Genomic DNA, 27,808 nt, shown 5'->3' with positions numbered 1-27,808 from the left:
CCCCAGTGAGCAAAACTGTTTGAGAAGACATATTTCAACCAAAAAGACATATTCAAAGTATTTTCAACCAATTTTGTTCACTGGGTTGGCTATTTCAATTATCTTCTCCCTCACTATGATCACCAGAATAAGACCTGGCAGCACAGACAACAAGCACTCAAAATAAAGCGGTTGGATCAATTGCAACGAGCGTTATCAGGAAAGGATTTCATAGTTGAATTCCAACTTCTCCAAGTTCCTAGCGGTTCCACTTCAGCTTTTTTCCCCCATCTGCAAAACTCGACGTGTCACGGCCGTTTCAATCAGAGGATGAAATGCTCATTTTTACTTTGTGAGATGCCCATTTAAAACAAACCAGTGACATTGTCTCCTGCTGGGTGTTCGCTGTAATGGACCAGTTGCGTTAGAGGTTTCTTCCATACAACTCTTAATCCCATTGTTTTAGCTGTCCTAGGCGTAGTTGATATTTCTCATGTCGATGTGAGGTCAGTCTGGCCTGGAGTTCACAGGCCACAATGCAATCAATTACGCGCCAAGGGGAAACCATGCAGTCGGTCAATGTTAAGTATCGGAGGTGTCAACCACATTCAAATCCTGGCCCGGAAGCTGTTCGCCATTGGCATAAACATTTAGAGTGGACCCATAGTGTGGTTTTCCTTTATATGCGATTTAATTCAATTGAAACCACAGATGGGGAATGTGTGAGGACTGTGTAAAAACTGGGTCTGGGGTAAAACTCGAAAAAGAAAACGAGATAAAAAAAAACCTCAAGGACACACAAAGCAAAGCATATTGAAGCAAAGCCTAGAGGCATCAAAGTCATACTGAAGACAAAACAATCAATGGTTTTTTGTTGTAAGGTAACTTGGGTAGTTGTCACATTTGTTTCTGTCAAATCTTGCGATATAAACCAATGGTTTGACCACAGTATGAGCTACATTCCATTGTGGTGTAAATGGAAAATATACACAAGGCATCTACTCGAAAGGATTGTATAAAAAACGGTTCTAAAAATATCTCTGGTTGGTTTCACAAAAGCAAACTGTATCAAAAGCATTGGCAGAGAGCAAGCAAGATAATCGGAGAACCCTTATTACAACAGAAAGCTGCACAACCAATCACTTTCGCTTTGATTGCGGACATATGAGAGTCCCATACAGCACATGCAATCCATTTAAGTCAACACAGTCAAAACACGACACAGAGAAATGAACATTTTACAGCTGAACATCAGAGAGACAACCATAGTTGGTCTATTGTGCTTTATACGGAGTAGGCTTGGCCTGTCTACACAACAATCATGGGGCTGCTAACGTCACGCACGTGTTCAGGGTACTGTTGTCAGCAGAGGTTATCATCATCCCAACCCCACAGAGAGGGCGCTGATGGGCAGGGTCAGGAGGGTCAGGTTTACCCATCATCAGTAACACCTGGATCCTTTGTTAGAGGGGAATAATAACGTTTAAAGGAAAGCTAAACCATTCAAGTCCAGTTTAGAGGTTTTGTTTCTTCTTGCAGCCTTTTTACGTTTGTACCCTTGTGCACTTTCATGTTGATCTTCTAGCCTGGTCCCAGATCTGTTTTGTTGTTGTTGCTTTTGCAGACTATATTTGAATTGACAAAACATGACAATACCATAAGGAGTTTGGCAAGCGAGCCGAAACAGACTGGCACCCAGGCTATTTGACTCCCGCGAGGGGGAGAAAAAAAAGGAACAGGTGCACGTTTCACTAGTAGATCTGCACCTCAGTCTCTGGATTCCTATGCTACTGTATGTGCCAGTCATTACTTCTCATGTGTGAACTCAGAAGTTGAGACACCACCCCCCCCCCCCCCCCCCCCAAGTCTCGGTGGTCACCTGACAACGCTGGTGAAAGTCTCTGAGGCTATGATGTCTGATGAATTACCATGGAGATCATGATGACCGACTGACTGACTGCACATACGCATCGGTACTGTAATACTGAAGAGACTGCACACAATGCCTAGTTACCCAACGGTTACATTCCTCGGTGTTTCCGTAGAGATCTATGGTACATGCCTCAGTCAGTGGTAATGAACACGGAGCACCATGAAACCTGAAGATGAGGTGGCTCCTGAGAAGCACCAGGAGTTTTGAAAGGCCTGCTGTACTGTGTTTATTTGAAGAGGCCAAGTGAGCACAAGACTTTGAACATTGACATTTTCTACGTCTTTTGCTCGTATGGAGATGGTTTTGTTGTGTAACAGGAGAGAAAAGCTAGTTGGCGGTTTACGTTTCAGACGAACTGGTGGTCCCTCACTGTGAGACTGTAGGCTTCACACCGTGAATATAGGCTGGACCTTTTCTTATCTGGAGAAGTCTGAATAATCTAACATGGCACTTGACGGGACATATCTTATCAAATATCCTACTGGACAGACCTCTGCCAAGTGTGACAACAAATGTCTGCGTTAGAAGTGGGGCCAGACAGACATGTAGTCATTGCTACTCTTAGAGCAAGGTCTGCGAATCAAATCAGTCAAATTCTTGCCGAATTAAGGAATATTACGTCAGGATTGGGCTTCTCGTACGTGGGCCTCTGAAATGGAAGGGGGCTGGATGAGGCTGACATAGTCTGTTATTGTTTTTGTGGTTGTGTGTGGTAAAGAGATGGGTGTACAGTACAGTAGGTACAGTGTACAATACAGTAGGTACAGTACAGTAGCTATCAGTGTACAATACAGTAGGTACAGTACAGTAGGTACAGTGTACAGTACAGTAGGTACTGTGTACAGTACAGTAGATACAGTGTACAATACAGTAGGTACATTGTACAGTATAGTAGGCACATTGTACAGTACAGTAGGCACAGTGTACAGTACAGTAGGTACAGTGTACAGTACGTACATTGTACAATACAGTAGGTACAGTGTACAGTACGTACAGAGTACAGTGTACAATACAGTAGGTACAGTGTACAGTACAGTAGGTACATTGTACAATACAGTAGGTACTGTGTACAGTACAGTAGGTACAGTGATGTGTCTCTACTCCTCTACAATGTGGGACAGCTGCTTCTCGTAGAGGCTGAGGACATGGTGAACAAACTGGTACTGCTCACCCGTCTGGATCATCCCGCCTCTGCAACACACACACACACACACACACACACACACACACACACACACACACACACACACACACACACACACACACACACACACACACACACACACACACACACACACACACACACACACACACACAGGAGAGAAAGAACAGACCGGTGTCAGGAAAAAGACGAAGACAGACAGGTGTGAAGCAAGAGAGCCCAAGACAGACTGGAGACTCACCTGTCGAGGCGGAGCTGGCAGGTGGTCCTCAGGATGTCGACCACGCCCTCACTCCTCAGCTGTTTACACAGGATGGAGGTGGCGATGAAACAGCCTGTCCGACCTATCCCAGCACTGCAGGAAGGAAGAGGAACCATGAATGTAGTACACCTGTATTTCTGACCTGACTAACTACTAATGCACCGAAAGCCACGAGAGCTGCATTGCTGCCAAGTCGTCCGTCTTTAGGGGCATAGACCTTCCAAAGATTCCACCGATACACCCGCCCCATTGATGGTACCGACCAGAGATTGAAAGAGGACTCATCTCTGTATCTGTGCCATTATGGCGTCTGTGACAGCACGGACAGAGCCATTGTGTCTATCTCCATTTCAAAACAGTCCATTTTCTTCTTCTCGTGTTTATTAAAAGCGTAAAGCTAATATTGGTGATTTACAGCCACCTGCAGTGCTGAAGTCCTGAACCAAATCTTGTGTGTCATTCATTTATTGTGGCCACTAGATGGCGGATATGGCATTAATTAAATCATTTACAAATCATAGGCAACCCTATTTGAGGAAGAAGGCAATGCTCTGAACATTGGCTGTTCGCTCCCAACCCATAGGAATCCCCACCCAGTTGACTACTTTGAAATGGTGGAATCCCTCAATGGCAATGTCCATGCTAGAATGGGTTATATCCATCTAGAGCCCTAATTCTACCTCTATGGTACAGACTAACCCTCCTGGACTATCATGTGTGTATCATATCTGTGTTTCCAACTCTACCTGCAGTGGACGATGACTGGGCCGCTGGTGGGCGGAGCTTCCGCTCTGGCCTGCTCCACTTCCTCTACCAGCTCCAGGAGGGGCGGGGCTTTGTCTGGGGTCTTCTGGTCAGGCCAGGAGGTGTACCAGTACTGCCGGAGGCTGCGCTCCTCTCCATCAAACTGACACACACGCGCACACATTAACACATACATGCACATGCACATGCATAGGCACACACATGCATGGGCACACGCAGAGACAAACAGAGACACAGAGACATTTTTTCAGCCTCATCCTCTGCATGTACATACAAACTGTTACCTAGGTGTTAGTTGCTACGACAACAACGATTGCAAAGCCAGACTGTGACAGGAACGCAGAGTGACTTTTTAAAATATATATATATTTTTTTACACAAATGGTGTTGTGTTTCATTGTGTGATTTCATAAGCATATTATTAGCCAACAGCTGTACTTGTGGCAGCTTTTCTATCTCTCTTCATTCAGAGGCCAGTGCTTAGTGGATGAGAAGTGAGTCCATAGTCCAAAAGGGTCAATGTAATAACTCAAACTGCTTTTTCTCATTGTCATTTTATATAATCATTTATACATGTCCATGGCAGTGGTGTACAGATGTATACTGTACGTGTCCGTCTGCTATCAGTCTCACCTTCAGAGTGAAGACCCTCAGGCTGTAGTCGTCCTCCTGGGTTACCGTGACAACCTTGATCTCGATGCCCTCGTGGGTCACAGAGTCCTCAGGCCAGTACTCTGCACATTTCTGGTAAGGCGGCAACACACAGCCAGGGTTTCACATTGGACATTTACTGGGAAGAGTGGGCTCCTACCACACCATCCTTCCCTATCCATCCCTCTTCTCCCTCCTCACCTCATTCTTCTCCTCTAGGTTCGTGATCATGACGATGATGGGACAGCGCTCCTGCCACACCATCCTCCAGAAGTCTCCCACTGTGTTCACTGTAGGACCCTGGGTAGCGATGTACGCCCGCTCCTCACCCCCGTAACCCTGAGGAAGGCAACACAGTAGTTCAAGTGAGAGCACGTAGAAGGTCTCACAGGACCCTTGATGGGAACAACTTGTACACAGGGCCGACCCAAGCCTCTTGCCCCCAAAAACAAACACGTTAGTGTTTTACCCATGCTAGTGTTTTTACCCAAGCGGCCGCTGGGCCCGAAGCGGCCACCTGTCATATGTTTCTTATTGGCTGGGCTGGCACTGCTTGTACAGGAAGTAGCTGAGAGGGAGCAGTAGGCAGACGAAGACGTACCTGTAGGTAGTTAGCGTTGATGTAGGTACTGAGGAACTCCTCTTCATCTGCTGTCCGGAGTATCACTCGGCTGTGTGCGTCTGGAAAACAACGGATCCCGTTACAAGGTGTGTGTCCAGCGTTGTCGCTCACCTCTACTCTACATACCAATTTGTGACAGAGGTTCAGAGATGGATTCAAAATGGCTGCCGTTTGTAGTGTCTCTACTCACTGGGGAGGATGGTCTTGTAGCGGTTCTTCCTCACCAGGCCCGGGTAGTTATACTCCTTTGGGTCCACAAAGTTCATGGGAGTTTCCTGTCAATGGCAACAGAACAATGGATGTGGCTTAGCGATGTATGGCTGTGTAGAGGAAGTGAGGACCCTACTGAATTGTGTGTGCAATGGGCATGATTGTGTGAGTGTCACTGTTTGCGTGTGTTGTAAACGAATAACCTCAGCAACAACAAAAAAAAGAAACAGCCCTTTTTCAGGACCCTGTCTTTCAAAGATAATTCCAAAAAATCCTAAATATCTTCACAGATCTTCATTGTAAAGGGTTTAAACACTGTTTCCCATGCTTGTTCAATGAACCATACATAATTAATGAACATGCACCTGTGGAACGGTCGTTAAGACACTAACAGCTTACAGAGACTGTAGACAATTAAGGTCACAGTTATGAAAACTTAGGACACTAAAGAGGCATTTCTACTGACTCTGAAAAACCCAAAAGAAAGATGCCCAGGGTCCCTGCTCATCTGCGTGAACGTGCCTTAGGCATGCTGCAAGTAGGCATGAGGACTACAGATGTGGCCAGGGCAATAAATGGCAAAGTCCGTACTGTGAGACGCCTAAGACAGCGCTACAGGGAGATAGGACGGACAGCTGATCGTCCTCGCAGTGGCAGACCACGTTGTAACAACACCTGCACAGGAACGGTACATCCGAACATCACACCTGCGGGACAGGTATAGGATGGCAACAACAACTGCCCGAGTTACACCAGGAACGCACAATCTCTCCATCAGTGCTCAGACTGTCCGCAATAGGCTGAGAGAGGCTGGACTGAGGGCTTGTAGGCCTGTTGTAAGGCAGGTCCTCACCAGACATCACTTGCAACAGCGTCACCTATGGGCACAAACCCACCATCGCTGGACCAGACAGGACTGGCAAAAAGTGCTCTTCACTGACGAGTCGCCGTTTTGTCTCACCAGGGGTGATGGTCGGATTCTTGTTTATCGTCGAAGGAATGAGCGTTACACTGAGGCCTGTACTCTGGAGTGGGATCGATTTGGAGGTGGACTGTCCGTCATGGTCTGGGAGGTGTGTCACAGCATCATCGGACTGCCTGCAATGACAACACGCTCAATCTCAATGCTGTGCGTTACAGGGAAGACATCCTCCTCCCTCATGTGGTACCCTTCCTGCAGCCTCATCCTGACATGACCCTCCAGCATGACAATGCCACCTGCCAAACTGCTCATTCTGTGCGTGATTTCCTACAAGACAGGAATGTCAGTGTTCTGCCATGGCCAGCGAAGAGCCAGGATCTCAATCTCATTGCGCACATCTGTGACCTGTTGGAACGGAGGGTGACGGCTAGGGCCATTCCCCCCAGAAATGTCCGGGAATTTGCAAGTGCTTTAGTGGAAAAGTGGGGGTAACATCTCACAGCAAGAACTGGCAAATCTGGTGCAGTCCATGAGGAGGAGATGCACTGCAGTACTTAATGCAGCTGGTGGCCACACCAGATACTGACTGTTATTTTCGATTTTCAAATATTTTCGATCATTCAAATTCTGTAAGTCACATGTCTGTGGAACTTGTTCAGTTTATGTCCCAGTTACTGAAGCTTGTTATGTTCATACAAATATTAAGTTTACTGAAAATAAAACGCAGTTGACAGTGAGAGGACATTTATTTTTTGGATGAGTTTAGATTATACACAAGTAGTTTATACACAAATGACAATTCACTCTAATTGAAGGAAATGTGACTCTGCCACAGATAACATTTGGTCCCGCTCTAAGAAGAGTCAAACGTGGCTCTGGCTAAAAGGTTGTTTTTTCAGAGTTGTGTATGATCAATTTAGTGTTGATATTTAACTCTGCATTTCACTCAGGACAGGATTAACTGAAAATAACTTTCTGCAGTGTTGTTCAGTATTCTAAAGTAAATTATTTAGAGTAATGTTTACTCACAACATAATCGCAAGAGTTCATTCAACTCCTACGGACTCGAACTCAGCAATATTTTGGCGTTTAAACGGTGCCATTTGAGGTGGAGGGTGTAAAAGTCTCATTCACATATTTCTTAATGTGCCATACTATGGAGGCTTAGAATGTGACATCCAATCTCGATTGGTATCCATTTAAGAGGAAGGATGTCCTGCAATTTTGCATCAGCCATGACTCTGCATGTCAGGGAAGACAGTACTTTTGTTAGAGACCTAGATCATCTAAACTCCAACTGCCTTCTCAGTAAATTGCAATAAATCCAACCATTTACAGATTAGATTTGTTTAGGAAAATGTATGTTACATATTGTGTAGCATAAAATCAAACATGCAAAAACAGAGATATTGAAACAAACAATTCTAATAATCAACCTGCAACAGAGCATGCTGGGAAATATGACAATGACGCTCCCTCCCACATCTGTGGCTACTCCTTAGTTCAAACTCCCAATCAACTCCAGGGAGCGTATCACTCAGTTGAGGGTTATGATAACTCCAGGGGAGCGTATCACTCGGTCGAGGGTTATGATAACTCCAGGGAGCGTATCACTCGGTTGAGGGTTATGATAACTCCAGGGAGCGTATCACTCGGTTGAGGGTTATGATAACTCCAGGGGAGCGTATCACTCGGTCGAGGGTTATGATAACTCCAGGGAGCGTATCACTCGGTCGAGGGTTATGATAACTCCAGGGAGCGTATCACTCGGTCGAGGGTTATGATAACTCCAGGGAGCGTATCACTCGGTCGAGGGTTATGATAACTCCAGGGAGCGTATCACTCGGTTGAGGGTTATGATAACTCCAGGGAGCGTATCACTCGGTCGAGGGTTATGATAACTCCAGGGAGCGTATCACTCGGTCGAGGGTTATGATAACTCCAGGGAGCGTATCACTCGGTCGAGGGTTATGATAACTCCAGGGAGCGTATCACTCGGTCGAGGGTTATGATAACTCCAGGGAGCGTATCACTCGGTCGAGGGTTATGATAACTCCAGGGAGCGTATCACTCGGTCGAGGGTTATGATAACTCCAGGGAGCGTATCACTCGGTCGAGGGTTATGATAACTCCAGGGAGCGTATCACTCGGTAGAGGGTTATGATAACTCCAGGGAGCGTATCACTCGGTCGAGGGTTATGATAACTCCAGGGAGCGTATCACTCGGTCGAGGGTTATGATAACTCCAGGGAGCGTATCACTCGGTCGAGGGTTATGATAACTCCAGGGAGCGTATCACTCGGTCGAGGGTTATGATAACTCCAGGGAGCGTATCACTCGGTTGAGGGTTATGATAACTCCAGGGAGCGTATCACTCGGTCGAGGGTTATGATAACTCCAGGGAGCGTATCACTCGGTCGAGGGTTATGATAACTCCAGGGAGCGTATCACTCGGTCGAGGGTTATGATAACTCCAGGGAGCGTATCACTCGGTCGAGGGTTATGATAACTCCAGGGAGCGTATCACTCGGTCGAGGGTTATGATAACTCCAGGGAGCGTATCACTCGGTTGAGGGTTATGATAACTCCAGGGAGCGTATCACTCGGTAGAGGGTTATGATAACTCCAGGGGAGCGTATCACTCGGTAGAGGGTTATGATAACTCCAGGGAGCGTATCACTCGGTCGAGGGTTATGATAACTCCAGGGAGCGTATCACTCGGTAGAGGGTTATGATAACTCCAGGGAGCGTATCACTCGGTAGAGGGTTATGATAACTCCAGGGGAGCGTATCACTCGGTTGAGGGTTATGATAACTCCAGGGAGCGTATCACTCGGTCGAGGGTTATGATAACTCCAGAGAGCGTATCACTCGGTTGAGGGTTATGATAACTCCAGGGGAGCGTATCACTCGGTAGAGGGTTATGATAACTCCAGGGAGCGTACCACTCAGTTGAGGGTTATGATAGCTCCAGGGAGCGTATGACTCGGTTGAGGGTTATGATAACTCCAGGAGAGTCAATTCAACAACAACAAAATTACTCTGACATTCAACTGTCCTTGATTTACTGTGTACTAATTGGGAGTGTGCACCTCAACTTTACAGACTTTATTGTCCCATCTACCTTGAGTGGGATTGTGTACAACAGTCCTGCTTCGTGCAATTGTGTGTGTAGACCCACAGTACCTTGGTCTGAGAGAGAGAGAGAGAGAGACAGACAGAGAGACACAGAGAGAGAGAGACAGACACAGACAGAGAGAGAGAGAGAGAGACACAGAGAGAGAGAGACAGAGAGAGACAGAGAGACACAGAGAGACAGAGAGACAGAGCGAGAGAGAGACACAGACAGAGAGAGAGAGAGACAGACACAGACACAGAGAGAGAGAGAGACAGAGAGACAGACACAGACAGAGAGAGAGAGAGACACAGACACAGACAGAGAGACAGACACAGACAGAGAGAGAGAGAGAGAGAGACAGACAGACACAGACAGAGAGAGAGAGAGAGAGAGAGAGACAGACACAGACAGAGAGAGAGAGAGAGACACACAGACAGAGAGAGACAGACACAGACAGAGAGAGAGAGAGAGACACAGACAGAGAGACACAAACCTTCCATAACAAAGCCATCACATACAGAGAGATGAACCTGGAGAATAGTCCCCTAAGCAAGCTGGTCCTGGGGCTCTGTTCACAAACACAAACACACCATACAGAGCCCCAGGACAATAGCACAATTAGACCCAACCAAATCATGAGAAAACAAAAAGATAATTACTTAACACATTGGAAAGAATTAACAAAATAACAGAGCAAACTAGAATGCTATTTGGCCCTACACAGAGAGTACACAGCGGCAGAATACCTGACCACTGTGACTGACCCAAAATTAAGGAAAGCTTTGACTATGTACAGACTCAGTGAGCATAGCCTTGCTATTGAGAAAGGCCGCCGTAGGCAGACATGGCTCTCAAGAGAAGACAGGCTATGTGCTCACTGCCCACAAAATGAGGTGGAAACTGAGCTGCACTTCCTAACCTCCTGCCCAATGTATGACCATATTAGAGATACATATTTCCCCCAGATCACACAGATCCACAAAGAATTCGAAAACAAATCCAATTTTGAAAAAGTCCCATATCTACTGGGTGAAATTCCACAGTGTGCCATCACAGCAACAAGATTTGTGACCTGTTGCCACGAGAAAAGGGCAACCAGTGAACCCATATTTATGCTTATTTATTTTATCTTGTGTCCTTTAACTATTTCTACATTGTATATATATATATAATATGACATTTGTAATGTCTTTACTGTTTTGAAACTTCTATATGTGTAATGTTTACTGTTCATTTTTTGTTGTTTTTCACCTTATATATTCACTTTGTATGTTGTCTACCTCACTTGCTTTGGCAATGTTAACACATGTTTCCCATGCCAATAAAGCCCTTGAATTGAATTGAGAGAGAGAGAGAGAGAGAGAGAGAGAGAGAGAGAGAGAGAGAGAGAGAGAGAGAGAGAGAGAGAGAGAGAGAGAGACAGACACAGAGAGAGAGACAGACACAGAGAGAGAGACAGACACAGACAGAGAGAGAGAGAGAGACAGAGAGAGAGAGAGAGAGAGAGAGAGAGAGAGAGAGAGAGAGAGAGAGAGAGAGAGACAGACAGACAGAGAGAGAGAGACACACAGACACAGAGAGAGAGAGAATCTCAGCCTAAACATGTAATGTATCCTCTATGGAGCTGGGTATGCTAATGCATTTCACTGTGTCCACATCTCACCCACCAACTGTTTCAAGTAGCCTCTGGATGTACAGCACTCCTTGGCGTGTGTGTTTTACTCACATAGAACTCAGCCTGTAGGGCCTGGTCGTCTATAGCGCGTGTGTGGAGCTGGCTAGGGGTGAGAGTGTTTGTTCCCTCCCTCAGGTACTCCTTGGCAGTCTGGTCTCTGGGGGAGAGCTGGGCTCCGTAGCCGTAGGGCTCCGTACAGCCAGGAGAACACATGTCCAGGGTCAGAGACACGTTGGAGCCTCTCCTAACACACACACACACAGACACGCACAGGACGGCACCGACACATACAAGAAGAACGTTGTGCCGCAATTGTGCGCACGCACACGCAGAAGCACAACCCCCACATGCGAGAAAAAGGCATGAACGCATACACACACACACACAGACATTCCCCCTAGAACACCTCTCCACCACACTTCCATCCCCCCACTGACCTCTCCTGCAGGCCCACAGGTGTAACAGAGAGGGTGGTGATGTCCCCCTCTGTCCTGGTGTCCAGGCCCAGGTCAAAGATGGGGGTCTGGGGTTCAGCTTCCAGGTCCATCAGGTCCTCCTGGGCGTCTGTCCACTCCGACAGGGTGAAGGAAGGCTGGCGACTCACCGACTGACGTCTGTCCCCATGGTCAGCCACCGTCGCCGCTGACCACCACGCATCACCGTACTCCAACTTACACACAGTGCGGATGATCTGGAGACGCAGCATCAAAACGCACATTTCAGAACTGTGTCCAATGCCACCGTTTGTCTCAATAATCAAATCATTTCTGGGTAACAATTAAGTACCTTACTGTGATTGTTTTCAATTAAAATGGTCGTTAAAAAATACAAATATAGCTGTTAAGCAAAGAGCAATTTCTCAAGCAAGAATTTTCCTAGACTGTCTAGGAGTCATCTGAATGGGGAGGGGAACACTGAAAACTCTGTTACCGGCAGAAAGGTTTAGAACCTATTGGTCTATTAACTAGTTGACATAGGGGGACATGGGAGAGCCACCCTTTATTAAGTAAACTGGAACTGTGATCATTTTTTTCAAGAGCAAACGGCCTGAGTAAGACATCTTCATTTATCCACCATCTTTGACTTTGGCACGGATCCACCAGCCTTTATGTTAGTAATTCTACGATTGGCTGTAAGAACAGATTTAGTGACGCTATCATGTCAAAGCGCAAGGCAGATGATCTCAAACCCAGGACTTGGACCACAAGTATGGCCACTGCCATAGACGTTTGGGAAAGACAGCATACTATGAACACAATGCTGAGTTCTATGATAAATGAGCTCATCAATGGACAGTCGATCGACAAGACACAGCCACCTTTCCCAGAGGAATTGCAATTGCAGCAAGAACAAACCAAGAAGTTACTTTGTCAGGATGAACATGGTACGTGCGTGTTCATGATTACAGAGCTGCTTGTGTCTCCTCTGCAAAAGCATTCATCATCTTGTCTAGCATTTTCTCCAACTAACAACTAAGTGCACATCGATAATATATCATAGCTAGAATTTGGCTACTTTATTGCCAGGCTTTTCAGGCCCCGTGTTGATTTTCAATGTCATTCTACCAGAAACGTTTACTAGAGAAGTTTTTTTGTTCGTGTCATGTCTTTAACTCATGTGGCCTACTTGGAATTTCACCACCATCTTGTTATCTATTAAACAACACAGATCCAGGTCAAGCACCCACAGGTTGCAACAAATGGGGGGTGAAAAGAGCCAATTAAGAGCCAATTACGCCGCCGTGCACTGGACGGACAACTATGTACTGCAACGTCAGAATGAAGTTCACAAAACGCAAGGAAGTAGGTGGACACAAGCGAAGACCAAGGCAGAGAGGAAAACAGTAGAGATTGAAACTGGGGCCAGATTCTCTGAGCTATGTAACAGTGCATTCGGAAAGTAGAGAGACCCTTTGACTTTTTCCTTCTCCCCCCTCCATCAATTTACATACAATATCTCATAATGACAAAGCAAAAAAAACATTTTGGTTTTTTTTAAATATTTGCAAATGTATTAAAAATAAAAACTGAAATCACACATTTACATAAGTATTCAGACCCTTTACTCAGTCCTTTGTTGAAGCACATTTGGCAGCAATAACCGCCTTGAGTCCTCTTGGGTAAGCTGGGCACACCTGTGTTTGGAGAGTTTCTCCCATTCTTCTCTGCAAATCCTCCCAAGCTCTGTAAGGGTTGGATGGGTGTGTCGCTGCATAGCTATTTTCAGGTCTCTCCAGAGATTTTAGATCTGATTCAAGTCCGGGCTCTGGCTGGGCCACTCAAGGACATTGAGACTTGTCCATAAAGCCACTCCTGTGTTGTCTTGGCCGTGTGCTTAGGGTTGTTTTCCTGTTGGAAGGTGGACCTTTGCCCCAGTATGAGGGCCTGAGTGCTCTGGAGCATGTTTCCATCAAGGATCTCTCTGTACTTTACATATTTTCCTCGATCCTGACTAGTCTCCTAGTCCCTGCCACTGAAAAACATCTCCACAGCATGATGTTGCTACCACCATGCGTCAACGTAGGGATGGTGCCAGTTTTCCTCCAGAAGTGACACTTGGCATTCAGGCCAAAGAGTTCAATCTTGGTTTCATTAGACCAGAGAATCTTGTTACTCGTGGTCTGAGATTCCTTTAGGTTCCTTTTGGCAAACTACATGCGGGCTGTCATGTGACTTTTACTGATGAGTGGCTACAGTCTGACCACTCTACCATAAAGGCCTGATTGGTGGAGTGTTGCAGAGATGGTTGTCCTTCTGGATGGTTCTCCCATCTCCGCAGAGGAACTCTAGATCTCCGAGTGACCATCGGGTTCTCGTCCACCTCCCTGATCAAGGCCCATCTCCCCCGAATGCTCAGTTTGGCTGGGCGGCCAGCTCTAGGAAGAGTCTTGGGTTGTTCCAAATTTCTTACATTTAAGAATGATGGAGGCCACTGTGTTCTTGGGGACCTTCAATACTGCAGACATTTGTTGGTACTCTTATCAAGATCTGTGCCTCGATACAATCCTGTCTCGGGGCTCTACGGACAATTCCTTCAACCAACAATCACAACATCTCAGTTCAGTTAAAGAAAAGGGTACATTGTTTATTTGTTTATGATGTTTTAGTAATTTGTAGAACAACACAAAAACATATTTACAGTTGAAGTAGGAAGTTTACATACACTTAGGTTGGAGTCAATTAAACTCGTTTCTCAACCACTCCACAAATTTCTTGTTAACAAACTGTAGTTTTGGCAAGTCGGTTAGGACTTCTACTTTGTGCATGACACAAGTCATTTTTCCATCAATTGTTAACAGACAGATTATTTCACTTATAATTCATTGTCTCACAATTCCAGTGGGTCAGAAGTTTACATACACTAAGTTGACTGTGCCTTTAAGCAGCTTGGAAAATTCCAGAAAGTTATGTCATGTATTATTTAAGCTGGAAAATTGAAGGCTTTCACATTTTTTTTTCTTAGAAAAGGCCATTCAAGACGGTCTAAAGCCTTTTCGGCATCAACAGCCATTATTGATACATCTACATCTAGTTTTTTAGCGCATTACATTATACTGAAACATGTTCTTGTGTTTGTTTGTCTCTATTTTTAATCAACCCTGTTTGATTCATGTGTATCAAGTCTGGTAAGACTTTTGCCATTCGGTTGCGTATGAGTTTTGTTGTTATTTTCTTGTCGTAATTTCATTAAACTTATGGGTCTGTAATATGCGGGGTATTCTCTCTAGTTTCCCTAGTTTTAATATAACGTAAAGAACTGTTTGACACATGGAATTCAGAAGCACTGAATTGAGTGACGTGTGTGTAGTCATTTGAGTAAATGGGGGCACTACTTTGTCCCTGAATGTCAAATAAAAATCTATGGGACAGCTGTCCATACCTGGTGCTTTTCTCTGGGCTAACGTTTGATCAATGTCGAATGTTTCTTTTTGGGGTGATTTCTATTTTTAGTGGTTCTTTTTTTCCTGTCTGCTGATAGTTGCTTCAGGGTTACTGAGTCTAAGAAGGCTGTAGTATCAGTCCAACTGTTGTTGAATTCGGATTTATATAGATTTTCAAAATAAGCTTTTTATTTGAATTTGAAATGTGTTGTTTCGAATTAAACCATTTGTATCCTTATCTTTGAAAATTATAAATGCAAAAGTTTTAAAATGCCCAAGCGGTCAAGAGCATGACCTGGCCAACTGACTTTGATATGAGAAACGTATTAGCAGGCGGTTAGGGGAAAGATGATATACCTGTAGGTCCTGATGGTACCAAGTACTTACATGCCATTGATCCGAGTGAGGATAAGGATCTGACCAGTATTGAATTTGCAGTGAGCTCAGCCACAACAACCCTGCCCCCTAAACAGCTGTTTGTTATAGCAAGTGAAGATAGGAACGATCTGTATAGCAGTGGAGGTTCCTCAGAGGAGGATCATTCAACTCAGTGAATTTCAGCAAAATGTCAATTGTGAAACATGAATTTTTAAAATCATTTTTAGATAAAACTATACTAAATAAATTGAGTGTACAAAACATTAGGAACACCTTCCTAACATCTTTTTCTTGCCCATTCACCCTCTGAATGGCACACATACAACAATCCATGTCTCAATTGATATCAATAAGGGATCATAGCTTTCACCTGGTCAGTCTATGCCATAGAAAGAGTAGTCCTCCTCTGAGTACATTGACTTCAATACAAAACCTAGGGGGCTCGTGGTTCTCACCCTCTTCTATAGACTTACACAGTAATTATGACGACTTCCTGAAGACGTCTTCCAACCCTATCAGAGCCATTGCTGCATGACCTGACATGTAGTATTGAAAGGATAAGCTACAGCTAGCTAGCACTGCAGTGCATAAAATGAAGTGAGTAGTTGACTCAAAGAGAGAAAAAGAAAATAGTTGAGTTTTGAACAAATACATTTCTTAAAAAAGAGAGAGCCATATTTAGTTTTATTTTTTCCCTTTCACTTTCATTTAGCTAATGCAGCTAATTTAGCCTAATCAACAACCTGACTCAGAGAGGAATGCCATTTATGTTAGCTAGCTGGCTAACACTCCAATTCTTCCAAGTCGATGTAAGCTTTCGGTTATAGTAATTTATTGCCAGTAACTGCTGACCTGCTTGCTGTACACGTGGATTGGAGTTGTGGGTTTACTAACCCATTAGTTATAGTTGCTATGTTGGCGATGATGTTAGCTAATACGGTGACAACGATTAAGGGCTGTGTGTAGCGGTTAGCGGTTATGGTATGAAGGTTTGGCTTGGATAGATTCTTTTAGTCTGGTCACAAACAGCTGTTAAAATGTGAGAGGAGGAAAGCGTGTAGATGTGATGATAGGTGATGTTCAGTTAGCGAACGATTCCTTATTTTTTAACTATTCTTTCTACTGACTCGAGAATCATGATTCGGGACAGATCAGTGGCAGCAAGTCTTAAAGATCACGAACAGTCAAAATCATGTTGTCATGAAATACGATGATATTTGAAGGAAACCAGATCAAAGTAGGATGACCAAAGTTTGAAAAATGACTGTTGCTTCTACATTGATCAAGTTTGATTTGAAAGTTACTGGTCCCCTCTCCCATGTCAAACACTTTGATTCATTATTAAGGGACAAGGTGACATCACCTTAACTTTCATTTTCATACACCAATATTCTCTTACCTAATTTAAATAAGTAGCGCCTTGTAACCAACATCGGAGAAGGTGTTTTTGCAGAGGACCGTGGTTTATATAGCTAGATAGCTACTCTACTAGTGCCAAAATGTGAGTGTAAGGTGTCAGCAAATATAATAAAAAGTTTACACTATTAATCTATAATCTAAGATACATATGTTACCCCTTTCATCCTCGTCTGGTGTTAGCTAGTTACTGGCTAGCTAGGTCTTCAGCCAGCATGGAACCAAAGGAAGGGGGGGATCGTTCAAAACTCTGACGCTGTTGGCAAGTCAACACATCCGTAAGTGCTGCTGTGAACCGTATCACAAGAGACATGCCAAACAGGAGTTGTATAAAAACATTTTTTTGATACCATAGATGCAATTTCAACGTTGTTTGAGTTGCTTTGTGTATCACTCAATTAGCTTGAGATAATTTTACTGCAACACCCGCTCACTAAATCCAAGTTGCTTGGCGTTTCAAAGAGATGTCTGTCAAGGCGAGCTCCTGAATATAAGCTCCCCACCCACTCAGCCTGTCTTTTCAAACTTTCTGGTAGTTAGACATGAGAGAAAAAGTACTTTTCATAATGACTGTTCAGGACCTTTAAACCTTTACTGGTTGAGTGGTTTGCCAAGTCCTTTTGGTTTGGAAGCCTTTGTTTAGGCCTCTAGAAGTGCAAGTGATATAAAACACAAAATATTCATAAACATTCTGTAATATAAAAATACCTAATAGCCAACCTGCTTGCACCAATCCCATGTAATTACAGTAAAATACTGTAAAATACCAATATTATGATTACAGTAGCATTTACTCTCTTACAGTATAGTAGGCACATTTTACAGTATTGTACTGTATTGTTGCTCTGATATGACAGTAATTTATAGGAAGCTGGTGGTAAGTTACCGTGAATATTACAGTAAAAGTACTTGGAATTTGCCAGAATTTGGCAAAGATACATCAAAAGGTATCTTGATACAAATACGAAATCCCTTGAAGACCAATGTATCCTTAACTACAACAACATTCTCAGTAACGGTTACAGAAACGTTTGACTGGGATGTGACCTGGTTTTCTTTTAGAAACCAACCTTAGTTTAATGCAATGACTGTAGGTTGCTCTGGACAAGAGCATCTGCTAAATGACTGAACTGTAAATGTAAAAATGAACACTTGCAAAAGCCAGAGCCGGTCCTGACCTCCCTCGGGCCCTAAGCAAAAATTATGCTAAGCGGCCCTCCTACTTGACCCCGTGAGCCATGTAAACCATTTGTCGTTGCCACACAGTCACAACAAGCACCCCAGTGCGCCCACTACAATCCTCCCTCCTTTAAAACAGTTTGTTCCATCTGTCGGTCTAAGAATAAGTGGACCTATACAGAACAGACAATATTTATTAAATAGAACCTTTTATATAGAATCTTAAGATAAGTGAATATTAACATGAAATAAATGAGAAATTGTAGAAAATAAAAAATGTAGAAAATAATGAAATATAACACTGAGCTTTGGCTGCGCTGCCTGGTAATTAGTCCAGTCCTCACAATATTATACAATTAGCTTTAGCTATACAATGTACAGACAAGCCAATAAGCAATGGGTGCAGCTATTAATTTATTAACCTTTATTTAACTAGGCAAGTCAGTTAAGAACAAATTCTTATTTTCAATAACAGCCTATGACCAGTGGGTTAACTGCCTGTTCAGGGGCAGAACGACAGAATTGTACCTAGTCAGCTCAGGGGTTTGAACTTGCAACCTTCCTGTTACTAGTCCAACGCCCTAACCACTGGGCTACCCTGCCGTCTCAAAATAGTAAGTTAAAACCTATACAGCTGTGTGATTAATTTTGGTTCCCTCTACAGCCTGGGCATTTTCAGCATCAGCATGGGCACCAGTCTATCTGGACTGTCTGGAGGAAAATGAGAAAGTACGTCACATAGTTAGTTAAGCAGTCATTTACACAAACGCACTTCTTTGCCACACAATCTTAAGTGTTAACTAAGTGTGTAAACATTTGAATGTTTGACTTAAAATCTTACCATCAAAAAAAATTCCTCTCCTGCACATTCTTGAGGCAGAATCATCAATGATGTCATCAGAGGACACGTGTTTCCCCACGGCGTGATTTATGGTCATGATGGCCAGACCACTCAAACGTTCCTGTGACACGGAAGACCTCGGGTAGCTTTTGATGAGCTTTCATTTTGAGAAGCTCCTCTCTGCCGATGCTACTGTTACTGGTAGGGTGACTGCAGTTCTTTGGGCCGTCCAAAGGTTAGGAAAGAGTTCCTCCAGCTTTTACCTCACAGAGAGAAAGGAAAGCAGCTCAAAAGGCAGTCATCTTATCTGATGGCAGATCAGGTCAATCCTGAATCTCGTGTGCCGAATCCATTCCACCGATGTCACGGTCATCTCTGAAGGATAAAGTGTTTTCAACCTCCATGCGGTGAGCCTTTAAAGATTCACTGGACATCTGAGAGGCAGTGCTGAAGTTCAGCAGCACTCCATATTCGGTTTTCACCTGGTTGAAAGAGTCGGCCACCATGTTGAAGTAGTTGACTTCAAGGTTTTTCAATGCATCAGTCACTGGTTCATCAGGAGCCTCATAGCTGAAATGCCTCTTGCTGTTTCTCAGTCTCTTTTCGTTCAGAACAGCCTCCACATCCGTTTCTTCACAAATGCTTTTGGCTGTTGTCTGGGCCTCAGAGAATCCAGTTTCCCGGTATGTAGTGAGGGAGGCCTTTGCATTTGAGATTAAATTCACTGCGAAATCCAACTGCATTGAGGCGGATTGGAGGAGTTGTTCACCTTGTCTTGTCATTGTATGTATCTCACGCCACAGCAAATCAAGAAGCGGTAGGACCCAACTTCCTATGCAAGTGCTCGTGCCTCCACTTTGGCCACAGGATCGTTGAAGCCTGATACCTGATCGCGTGAACACTTTGGAGCCTACTCTCCCATCGTGTGTCCCACCTTGACTTCACAGTTATGTTCACGTGTTTCCTCAAAACACTCCCATCTTTGTGTGCCCCCAAAAAACCCAACTGCATCTTTTGAAGATTTGGCAGCATCTGCGATGACAAGGTTTAGAGTATGTGCTCCACATGAGACCAACACGGCTCTGGGATTTTTTTGGGGAGCAGTCTGGCTTGTACTCCTTGGTGCTTGGCCTTCATGTTGGCCCCATTAGCATAAGCTTGCCCTCTGCCATCTTCAAATGGAATCATCCGCTCGTTCAGCTTATCTACGATGACAGTGTAACCTCAATGTTCACAAAGCAGAGGAAGTGCTCCTTGATCTCTGGCTTTCCCTTTAAAGCCACGCTTCTCAGAATAATGGACATTTGCTCCTGGCGACTAATGTCAGGTGTACAGTCCAAGATAATGGAGAAGTACTTGGAGTCTCTTACTTGAGTCACTATTGCTTCCAGAATCGTGTCACTCACAATCTGTATCAGCTCATGCTGTGTGCGCTTCCCCGGGTAATGAGCATGCGTCTCACCATCTTTCATTTTGCTGAGATGATTTTCCATAACGGGGTCAAATTTTGCCCAGTAATTCAACCTCTTTTAGGAAGTTTCCATTACCTGGTTGGAAGAGTTTTGTCTAATGAACCCCTGAATTGTTATGCAGGTGAATGAGGACCCAAAAGCGACTTGGCGAAAACAGAGTCTTTAATCCAGTAAAGGAAATATGCAATACTCCTAGACAAATCGGAGCGGTAAATAAAGCATAAAAAACAATTCCACTCGTAATGACGAGAACAGACTGGAGACTCGACCATAAACTGTAGGTTGCCTCGGGAAGGCACTTGACCGTAGCAGACTCAGACACCTGCTCACCACGCAGCATCTGAGGGAAACACGACACGACAGGGCGATACAAAGACACAGCACGGTGAACAATATACAAGGATCCGACAGGACAGAAACGGAAAACAAGGGGAGAAATAGGGACTCTAATCAGGGGAAAAGATAGGGAACAGGTGTGGAAGACTAAATGATTGATTAGGGGAATAGGAACAGCTGGGAGCAGGAACGGAACGATAGAGAGAAGAGAGAGAGGGAGGGAGAGAGAAAAAAGGGAACGAACCTAAAAAGACCAGCAGGGGGAAAACGAACAGAAGGAAAAGCAAAATGACAAGACAATATAAGACAAAACATGACATGAATGCTAGGCTTCTTTCAGCCAGAGACTGGGTGATACTTATTAAACGTCTAAGGACATCCCACCATCTCTTTCTTTCAGCCTCCAAAATTGTCATTTGTATCTGGTCGAGAGTCCGTCTCCGTCTTAGGCGCAGATCAAGTTCTTTCCACTTAATCATATTATCTGTGTGTTCAGGACTACCCTCATGGTGTTTCAGAATATTGATATTTGACCAGTCATTCACGCCTGCCTTTATTATGTTGTAGTCTTTGGTAGAAAAGAGCTTACAGCAACAACAACAAAAAAGCCATCTCCTGGTAATCTTTTCCCCATTTGACAGCTGTCTCTGTAATACGCCTTAATGGAAACCTCTTCTAGAATTGTATTTAGGGTAAAAAATAAATAAATCCAGTCCTGGTTTGAATGCGCACTGACTCAGTCGTCATAAAGTCTGTTGAGACTGGGGGCCAATCTGCTGGGGGCCAATCTGCTGGGTTATTTGGTGGTGATGCAACTGTTCTATTCGGGTCTGAGCTGCTTGTATCTGATGCTGGCTGAACACCTCTGGTTGTGCTAGTACTGGCTGCCTGTACTTCACCTTGGTCTGTGTTAGTACTTGCTGAAGATGGCTGTATTGGGTCTGTGTTAGTACTTGCTGAAGCTGCCAGTACTGGGTCTGTGTTAGTACTTGCTGAAGATGGCTGTATTGGGTCTGTGTTAGTACTTGCTGAAGATGGCTGTATTGGGTCTGTGTTAGTACTTGATGAAGACGGCTGTATTGGGTCTGTGTTAGTACTTGCTGAAGCTGCCAGTACTGGGTCTGTGTTAGTATTTGCTGAAGCTGGCTGTATTGGGTCTGTGTTAGTACTGTCTGAGGCTGGATGTGGATCAACTGAGCTTGTGCTTGTTACTGGCTGATGATCCAGTATCTCCTCTACTGACAAACATAAGCATAGCACCTGTAAATTATGGATAACATTACTATTATTAATTTTATCAGCTGCATCATTCAAACTGGCTCCCCCAGATTTCCTTTTATACATTTTCAAATATAAAATACTATTTATACTCTGACTTGGCTGAATACTTGGTTATTATTTACTGAGAGACCCGTCATGCCCAGTATGTCCAGCTAATCAACATTTTAAATTCAATATATAAATCAATACTCAGTATCAATTCATTGCTTTCCATCTTGCATTAGTCCAGAGTTGTAACTAAACCTTGACTGAGAGACTAGATAATCATTGTCGTTTTAAAATGATGTGCCATCACACCCATATACTGTCTGGACTGGTCCCACACAGAGGTTGCTGTTGGAAAGCGTGAGTTTCATTTCGAGCCCGCGCAAAGGGTATGAATGCATGTTCACGCGAGACGCGGTTATCTTTTCCGAGCTGCACTTTATAAACACCGTTGCCTGTCGGCGTTTATCAAACGTAATAAATAGCTGTATTTCACTCTAACTTTCGTCTGGCACAAAGTCACAGAACAAAGCCCTGGAAGTGGCTGGCAAGCAAGACACAGACAGACCAAGAGATGCACTGCCTAGCTAGGTTAGCGAGACAGACAGACAAGAGAGAGAGATGCACTGCAACCTAGCACATCAACTTTAACTTTACTGTTATTTGCGGACATCAAACTTGGAGAGGAGTGAACACAAGTTTACCTGATCGCTGTTCCCGCAATTCACTCTTGTGGTGTTTTTTCTTCTTCTTCTCTTTTCGTGACCAGAAGAATAGTTCTGCTTCACCCTCTCATCCGCATTGTAAACATTGACACGAGGGGGATGCGGGGCCCTTGCGTAATTTGCGGGACCCTACGCAACTTGCTTTAGCGTACAGGGCCACCCGGCTCTGTGCAAAGCACACCGCAGTGTTCATCAGGGTGTGTGTGAGAGGTACCTACCATAAAGACAATGATAGCCATGCCAATGCCTTCGGTGGCCTGGAGGACCCAGTAGTGATTGGTTTTCTCCACCTCCGCCATCACGCACAGGGACTGTTTAACAGACACACAGAGAGAGGATGTGGGACATACATACCGTAACATTTATTTTCATATTTTTTATTTATTTAACCTTTAGTCTCATTAGGATATATATATTTATGTATTTATTTTATTTTTCAAAGAGAGACCTGGACCAAGACAGAAGCATCAACACATCAGTATCAGACAAAACCAGACACATGACAGCACGTCAGTAATGGACATGTACACAACACAAAGCAACTGAAGCCAGAAAAACACCAGAGAGCAATATGTTGCCCGGGGCAGGTCGGCGGCACCTTAATTTGGTAGGACGAGCTTGTGGTGACAGCTGGAGCAGAGTAGGTGTAATGGTATCAAATACATTGAACACATGTTTGCCATGTGTTTGATGCCATTCCATTTGCCCCATTCCAGCCATTATTATGAGCCATCCTCCCCTCAGCAGCCTCCACTGGTCAAGCATTAGAGTTTGCAATCAATCATAGGGTCTCTGCTTTACATGTGGAAATGAGCGAATGCTATGTCCCAACTTTGTAATCTGGCCCGGATTTCTTTTTCTCCAAACACTATGGACTGGCAAGTCCCCAAAAAAAACACACTTTGTGTAATGTCAACGACAGTTGAAGTCTTTATCAAACTTTCCTCTGCATGCCACCACCTTATAGGCTTGTGTTGTGTTGCAATGTCAGTATACCGGTGGGTCCAATTACTCACGTCCACTCCAAACACAGGGTTGAATGATAGGAGGACACCCAGGTAGAGGTCTAGGAGCTGTAGGGATTTGTAGAAGGCTGCGAAAAGCCCATTACCATCCACCAGGAAGAAGGCCCAATAACCCTGCGGGGAGGATTGGATTCAGACTGTTCTCAATGAGGCCATTTTACAGCAACCACAATACATACACATGAAATCACACTTAAAAACAACAGACAGCAAGGGATATTTACAAGCAACGTAGGCTACGTGCAATTTTAAGGAGCAGACACACACGAGGTCTTGATAACATAACGGATATGTCGAGTGACGAACTTCAGTATATCATAATTAAGGCCCTCATTCACCTAGACTTTTGCATAAGTGCTAATTTCACACCTGTCTTTTTTCCCCAGCATGAACACATCATAAACAGACAGTATCCTACAAAAAAGGCCTGGATATTTTCTTGTTCATTCACTTAGGAAACAAGACGGGCAATATTGCATCAGAAGGAACGTTGATCTGCTCCGACACATAGCAAACGAGTAGATAACCTTTATTTAACTAGGCAAGTCAGATAAGAACAAATTCTTATTGAAAATAACAGCCTACCGGGGAACAGTGGGTTAACTGCCTTGTTCAGAAACGACAGGTTTTTACCTTGTCAGCTCGGGGATTCGATCCAGCAATGGCCCAGTTAATGGCCCAACACTCTAACCACTAGGCTACCTGCCACCCTGATGAAGTTGAATAATATTTTTTTGTTTCTGACAAGAACAGGTACTTTCACAGCTAGGCCTTTTCGAACTGTGGTTGCACTGCACGTCTATTTACATTTATGAACAATTTTTCTACAACACCCTTTGCCTTAGTGCCCTGTTGTTAATAATGTCGGAAGCATCTCAGCTGACCCACCGTGATTTGGGAAATTGTGCAGAACACGGCACACCAGTGCATCCCCATGACGATGGTGTAAAACTTGTCCCTCCACAGTTCCTCTTGGTGTCCCTGGGGCCCTGGAGGACCTGTCCCTGGTCCTGGGGGTTCATCAAGGCCCGGGGGGCCATCTCCTGGTTGAGAGGGGTTGCCGTCTGTCGTTGGAGGGTCATCCAGCCATATGGGGTCTTCGTCTGGCTTTAGGAAGACGGAGTCCTCCGTCTGGGAACGAGTCGAGCTGCTCAGTCGTCTGGTCATGATGCCCCTGAGACAAGGAGGGGAGACAGGTAGGTCAACAATACAGGAGGGAGGCAGGTAGGTCAACAATACAGGAGGGTGTGCAGGTAGGTCAACAATACAGGAGGGGGGACAGGTAGGTCAACAATACAGGAGAGTGAGTAGGTAGGTCAACAATACAGGAGGGGAGCAGGTAGGTCAACAATACATGAGGGGTGGCATGTAGGTCAACAATACAGGAGGGGAGCAGGTAGGTCAACAATACAGGAGGGGAGACAGGTAGGTCAACAATACAGGAGGGGAGACAGGTAGGTCAACAATACAGGAGGAGAGACAGGTAGGTCAACAATACAGGAGGAGAGACAGGTAGGTCAACAATACAGGAGGGGAGCAGGTAGGTCAACAATACAGGAGGAGAGACAGGTAGGTCAACAATACAGGAGGAGAGACAGGTAGGTCAACAATACAGGAGGAGAGACAGGTAGGTCAACAATACAGGAGGGGAGACAGGTAGGTCAACAATACAGGAGGGGAGACAGGTAGATCAACAATACAGGAGGGGAGACAGGTAGGTCAACAATACAGGAGGGGAGACAGGTAGGTCAACAATACAGGAGGGGGGACAGGTAGGTCAACAATACAGGAGGGGAGACAGATAGGTCAACAATACAGGAGGAGAGACAGGTAGGTCAACAATACAGGAGGAGAGACAGGTAGGTCAACAATACAGGAGGGGAGCATGTAGGTCAACAATACAGGAAGAGACAGGTAGGTCAACAATACAGGAGGAGAGACAGGTAGGTCAACAATACAGGAGGGGAGCAGGTAGGTCAACAATACAGGAGGGGAGCAGGTAGGTCAACAATACAGGAGGGGAGACAGGTAGGTCAACAATACAGGAGGGGAGCAGGTAGGTCAACAATACAGGAGGGGAGCAGGTAGGTCAACAATACAGTAATGTGATGGGCGCCATGATCTGCACAAATGCAGATGAATCCTCTCGGCGAAACCTCCATCCAGGAAATGAGCCTGTTGCAGTTCAATAATGTGGTGTTTGTGTGTTACTCTCATTAAGCCTGAAGTGGTTGGTGTGTGTGTGTTACTCGCATTAAGCCTGAAGTGCTTGGTGTGTGTGTGTCGGTCTATTCTGCTGGCCTATTCAGGTGTGAGTGGCTTGCATCTCTCGTCTTACTGGGATTGTGCTCGTGTGTGTGTGTGTGTGTGTGTGTACTCTATTGCAGAGGGAGGGATGAATCAGGGGAGGAGTTTACAGCTCCATCCATCTTCATGGCAACAGAGTGCCTCTCATCCTTCCCAGGCATAATCATCCACTGACAACACATAAACACACACACATGTACAATATTCATCTCTTTCTTTCTTTCAATCAGCAGTCTATTCAGAGTCCTTTTCTGTACCACTCATCTGTCTTTCCCCATTAGTAAGGGTGCCGCTCATTCGCTTGATTGCTGACACACACACACACACACACACACACACACACACACACACACACACACACACACACACACACACACACACACACACACACACACACACACACACACACACACACACACACACACACACACACACACACACACACACACACACACACGTGTCAGCCAACCCTCCATATGTGTGTGTGTGTGTTTGTGTGCGTATGTGCCTGTGTGTGGTTTGTGCTGTGTGTGTCTGTGGCACATTTACACCCCTCACAGAGCTTTATATCAAAGCTCTAAATAACAATATTCCCTATCATATGGAGCAACGTTGGCAGTCAGAGCCATGCTGTCCTCACAGAGTGTCCTCTCTGACTGGATGTCTAGGGTGCCACAGAATGACAAATTAGAACTCGCCACTCAATAGGACCTTCGTACGGTACGTCCTGTTCTTCTGTCGAACAAAAGATTCCTCGTCGAAACTAAGATTCTCACAACATGTACAGTAGCATTAAACCAGGTTTGAGAATGTCACAGTCCAGGTCGATTTCCAGTTGTAGCCTATTTCACTTCAGATACTTACCGACACGAATTCACCCATTCTGCTGTTTAACATATTCTCTTTACAGTTTGGTCATTGTTTACTTTTCAGCTGTTTTATTGAATCGCCCGAGTCCATCCAGCCAATGAGGAAGTCTGAGGAGGTCAGGTGACTTACCTCTGGAAGGTCTAAGGGTACAGGAAGGAGGACAGATCACATGATCAAGTCAAATTCTGTATCCTGTGGCAACCACCAGTTGTTGGCCATGCTGTATGAATCAGTCCTGGAAGAAGAGACAAGGTTTTACTCAGTTACACAGATATTTCGAATCTGTGTATGAGTTGAATCCAAAAACCATCCGCACAAATATATAACAGGCAGTAAAATAAAGTGGTCCTTTTGAAGAGGATATTAGTAATCCAGTGTAAGCTCTAGATGTACCAGAGTATCATTCTGGCCAGTCACCAGCTGGGATGTGATTAGAGGAGGATGGAGATGGAAGGTGAACTGTGAACCACTAAACGAAATCTCTCGTTCTCTCATTCACCACGCCAACCAGGCCCAGACCCAGTCAGTCAGTCACAGACAAAAGAGTTAGACACATGAAAACAGTCACCCATAGCAAAACAGTCCAGCCCAATCTGTAGGCTCCGCGTGCTTCAGTTTAGCTCTCTTTATTCCTCTTCTCCTTTCCCTCCTCCTCTACTGCACTGCTGAATGAATGTGGTGGACTCAGTGGAATATGAGACCACACCGTGTGTGTGTGTGTGTGTGTGTGTGTGTGTGTGTGTGTGTGTGTGTGTGTGTGTGTGTGTGTGTGTGTGTGTGTGTGTGTGAGCGCGAGTGTTGAACAGAGGGATGC

General features: G+C 44.8%; 1 protein-coding gene across 4 annotated transcripts in view; it reads right to left on the bottom strand.

The window, feature by feature from the left end:
* Positions 1–2,879: 2,879 nt before the first annotated feature.
* LOC124010526 (tyrosine-protein phosphatase non-receptor type 5-like) overlaps positions 2,880–27,808 on the bottom strand; it is a 30,507-nt gene continuing 5,578 nt past the window's right edge. For 2 of the 4 annotated variants that reach the window (XM_046323080.1, XM_046323173.1), the window contains exons 2-14: positions 27,124–27,229; positions 24,706–24,991; positions 23,809–23,931; positions 23,011–23,103; positions 11,737–11,990; positions 11,351–11,543; positions 5,565–5,649; positions 5,354–5,433; positions 4,954–5,091; positions 4,735–4,845; positions 4,083–4,243; positions 3,316–3,429; positions 2,880–3,103 (exon numbers count right to left, since the gene is read on the bottom strand). In XM_046323080.1, the coding sequence (XP_046179036.1) occupies positions 3,010–3,103; positions 3,316–3,429; positions 4,083–4,243; positions 4,735–4,845; positions 4,954–5,091; positions 5,354–5,433; positions 5,565–5,649; positions 11,351–11,543; positions 11,737–11,990; positions 23,011–23,103; positions 23,809–23,931; positions 24,706–24,984 (1,725 nt within the window). In that variant the 5' untranslated portion in view covers positions 24,985–24,991; positions 27,124–27,229 and the 3' untranslated portion in view covers positions 2,880–3,009. Of the gene's footprint in view, positions 3,104–3,315; positions 3,430–4,082; positions 4,244–4,734; positions 4,846–4,953; positions 5,092–5,353; positions 5,434–5,564; positions 5,650–11,350; positions 11,544–11,736; positions 11,991–23,010; positions 23,104–23,808; positions 23,932–24,705; positions 24,992–26,988; positions 27,086–27,123; positions 27,230–27,808 lie in introns of those variants that run through there. The other 2 variants (XM_046323330.1, XM_046323262.1) reach the window with 2 other exon arrangements.

Source organism: Oncorhynchus gorbuscha, linkage group LG01 (assembly GCF_021184085.1).
Source record: "Oncorhynchus gorbuscha isolate QuinsamMale2020 ecotype Even-year linkage group LG01, OgorEven_v1.0, whole genome shotgun sequence".
Classification (NCBI taxonomy): Eukaryota; Metazoa; Chordata; class Actinopteri; order Salmoniformes; family Salmonidae; genus Oncorhynchus; species Oncorhynchus gorbuscha.
This window is presented reverse-complemented; position numbering and strand designations above follow the sequence as displayed.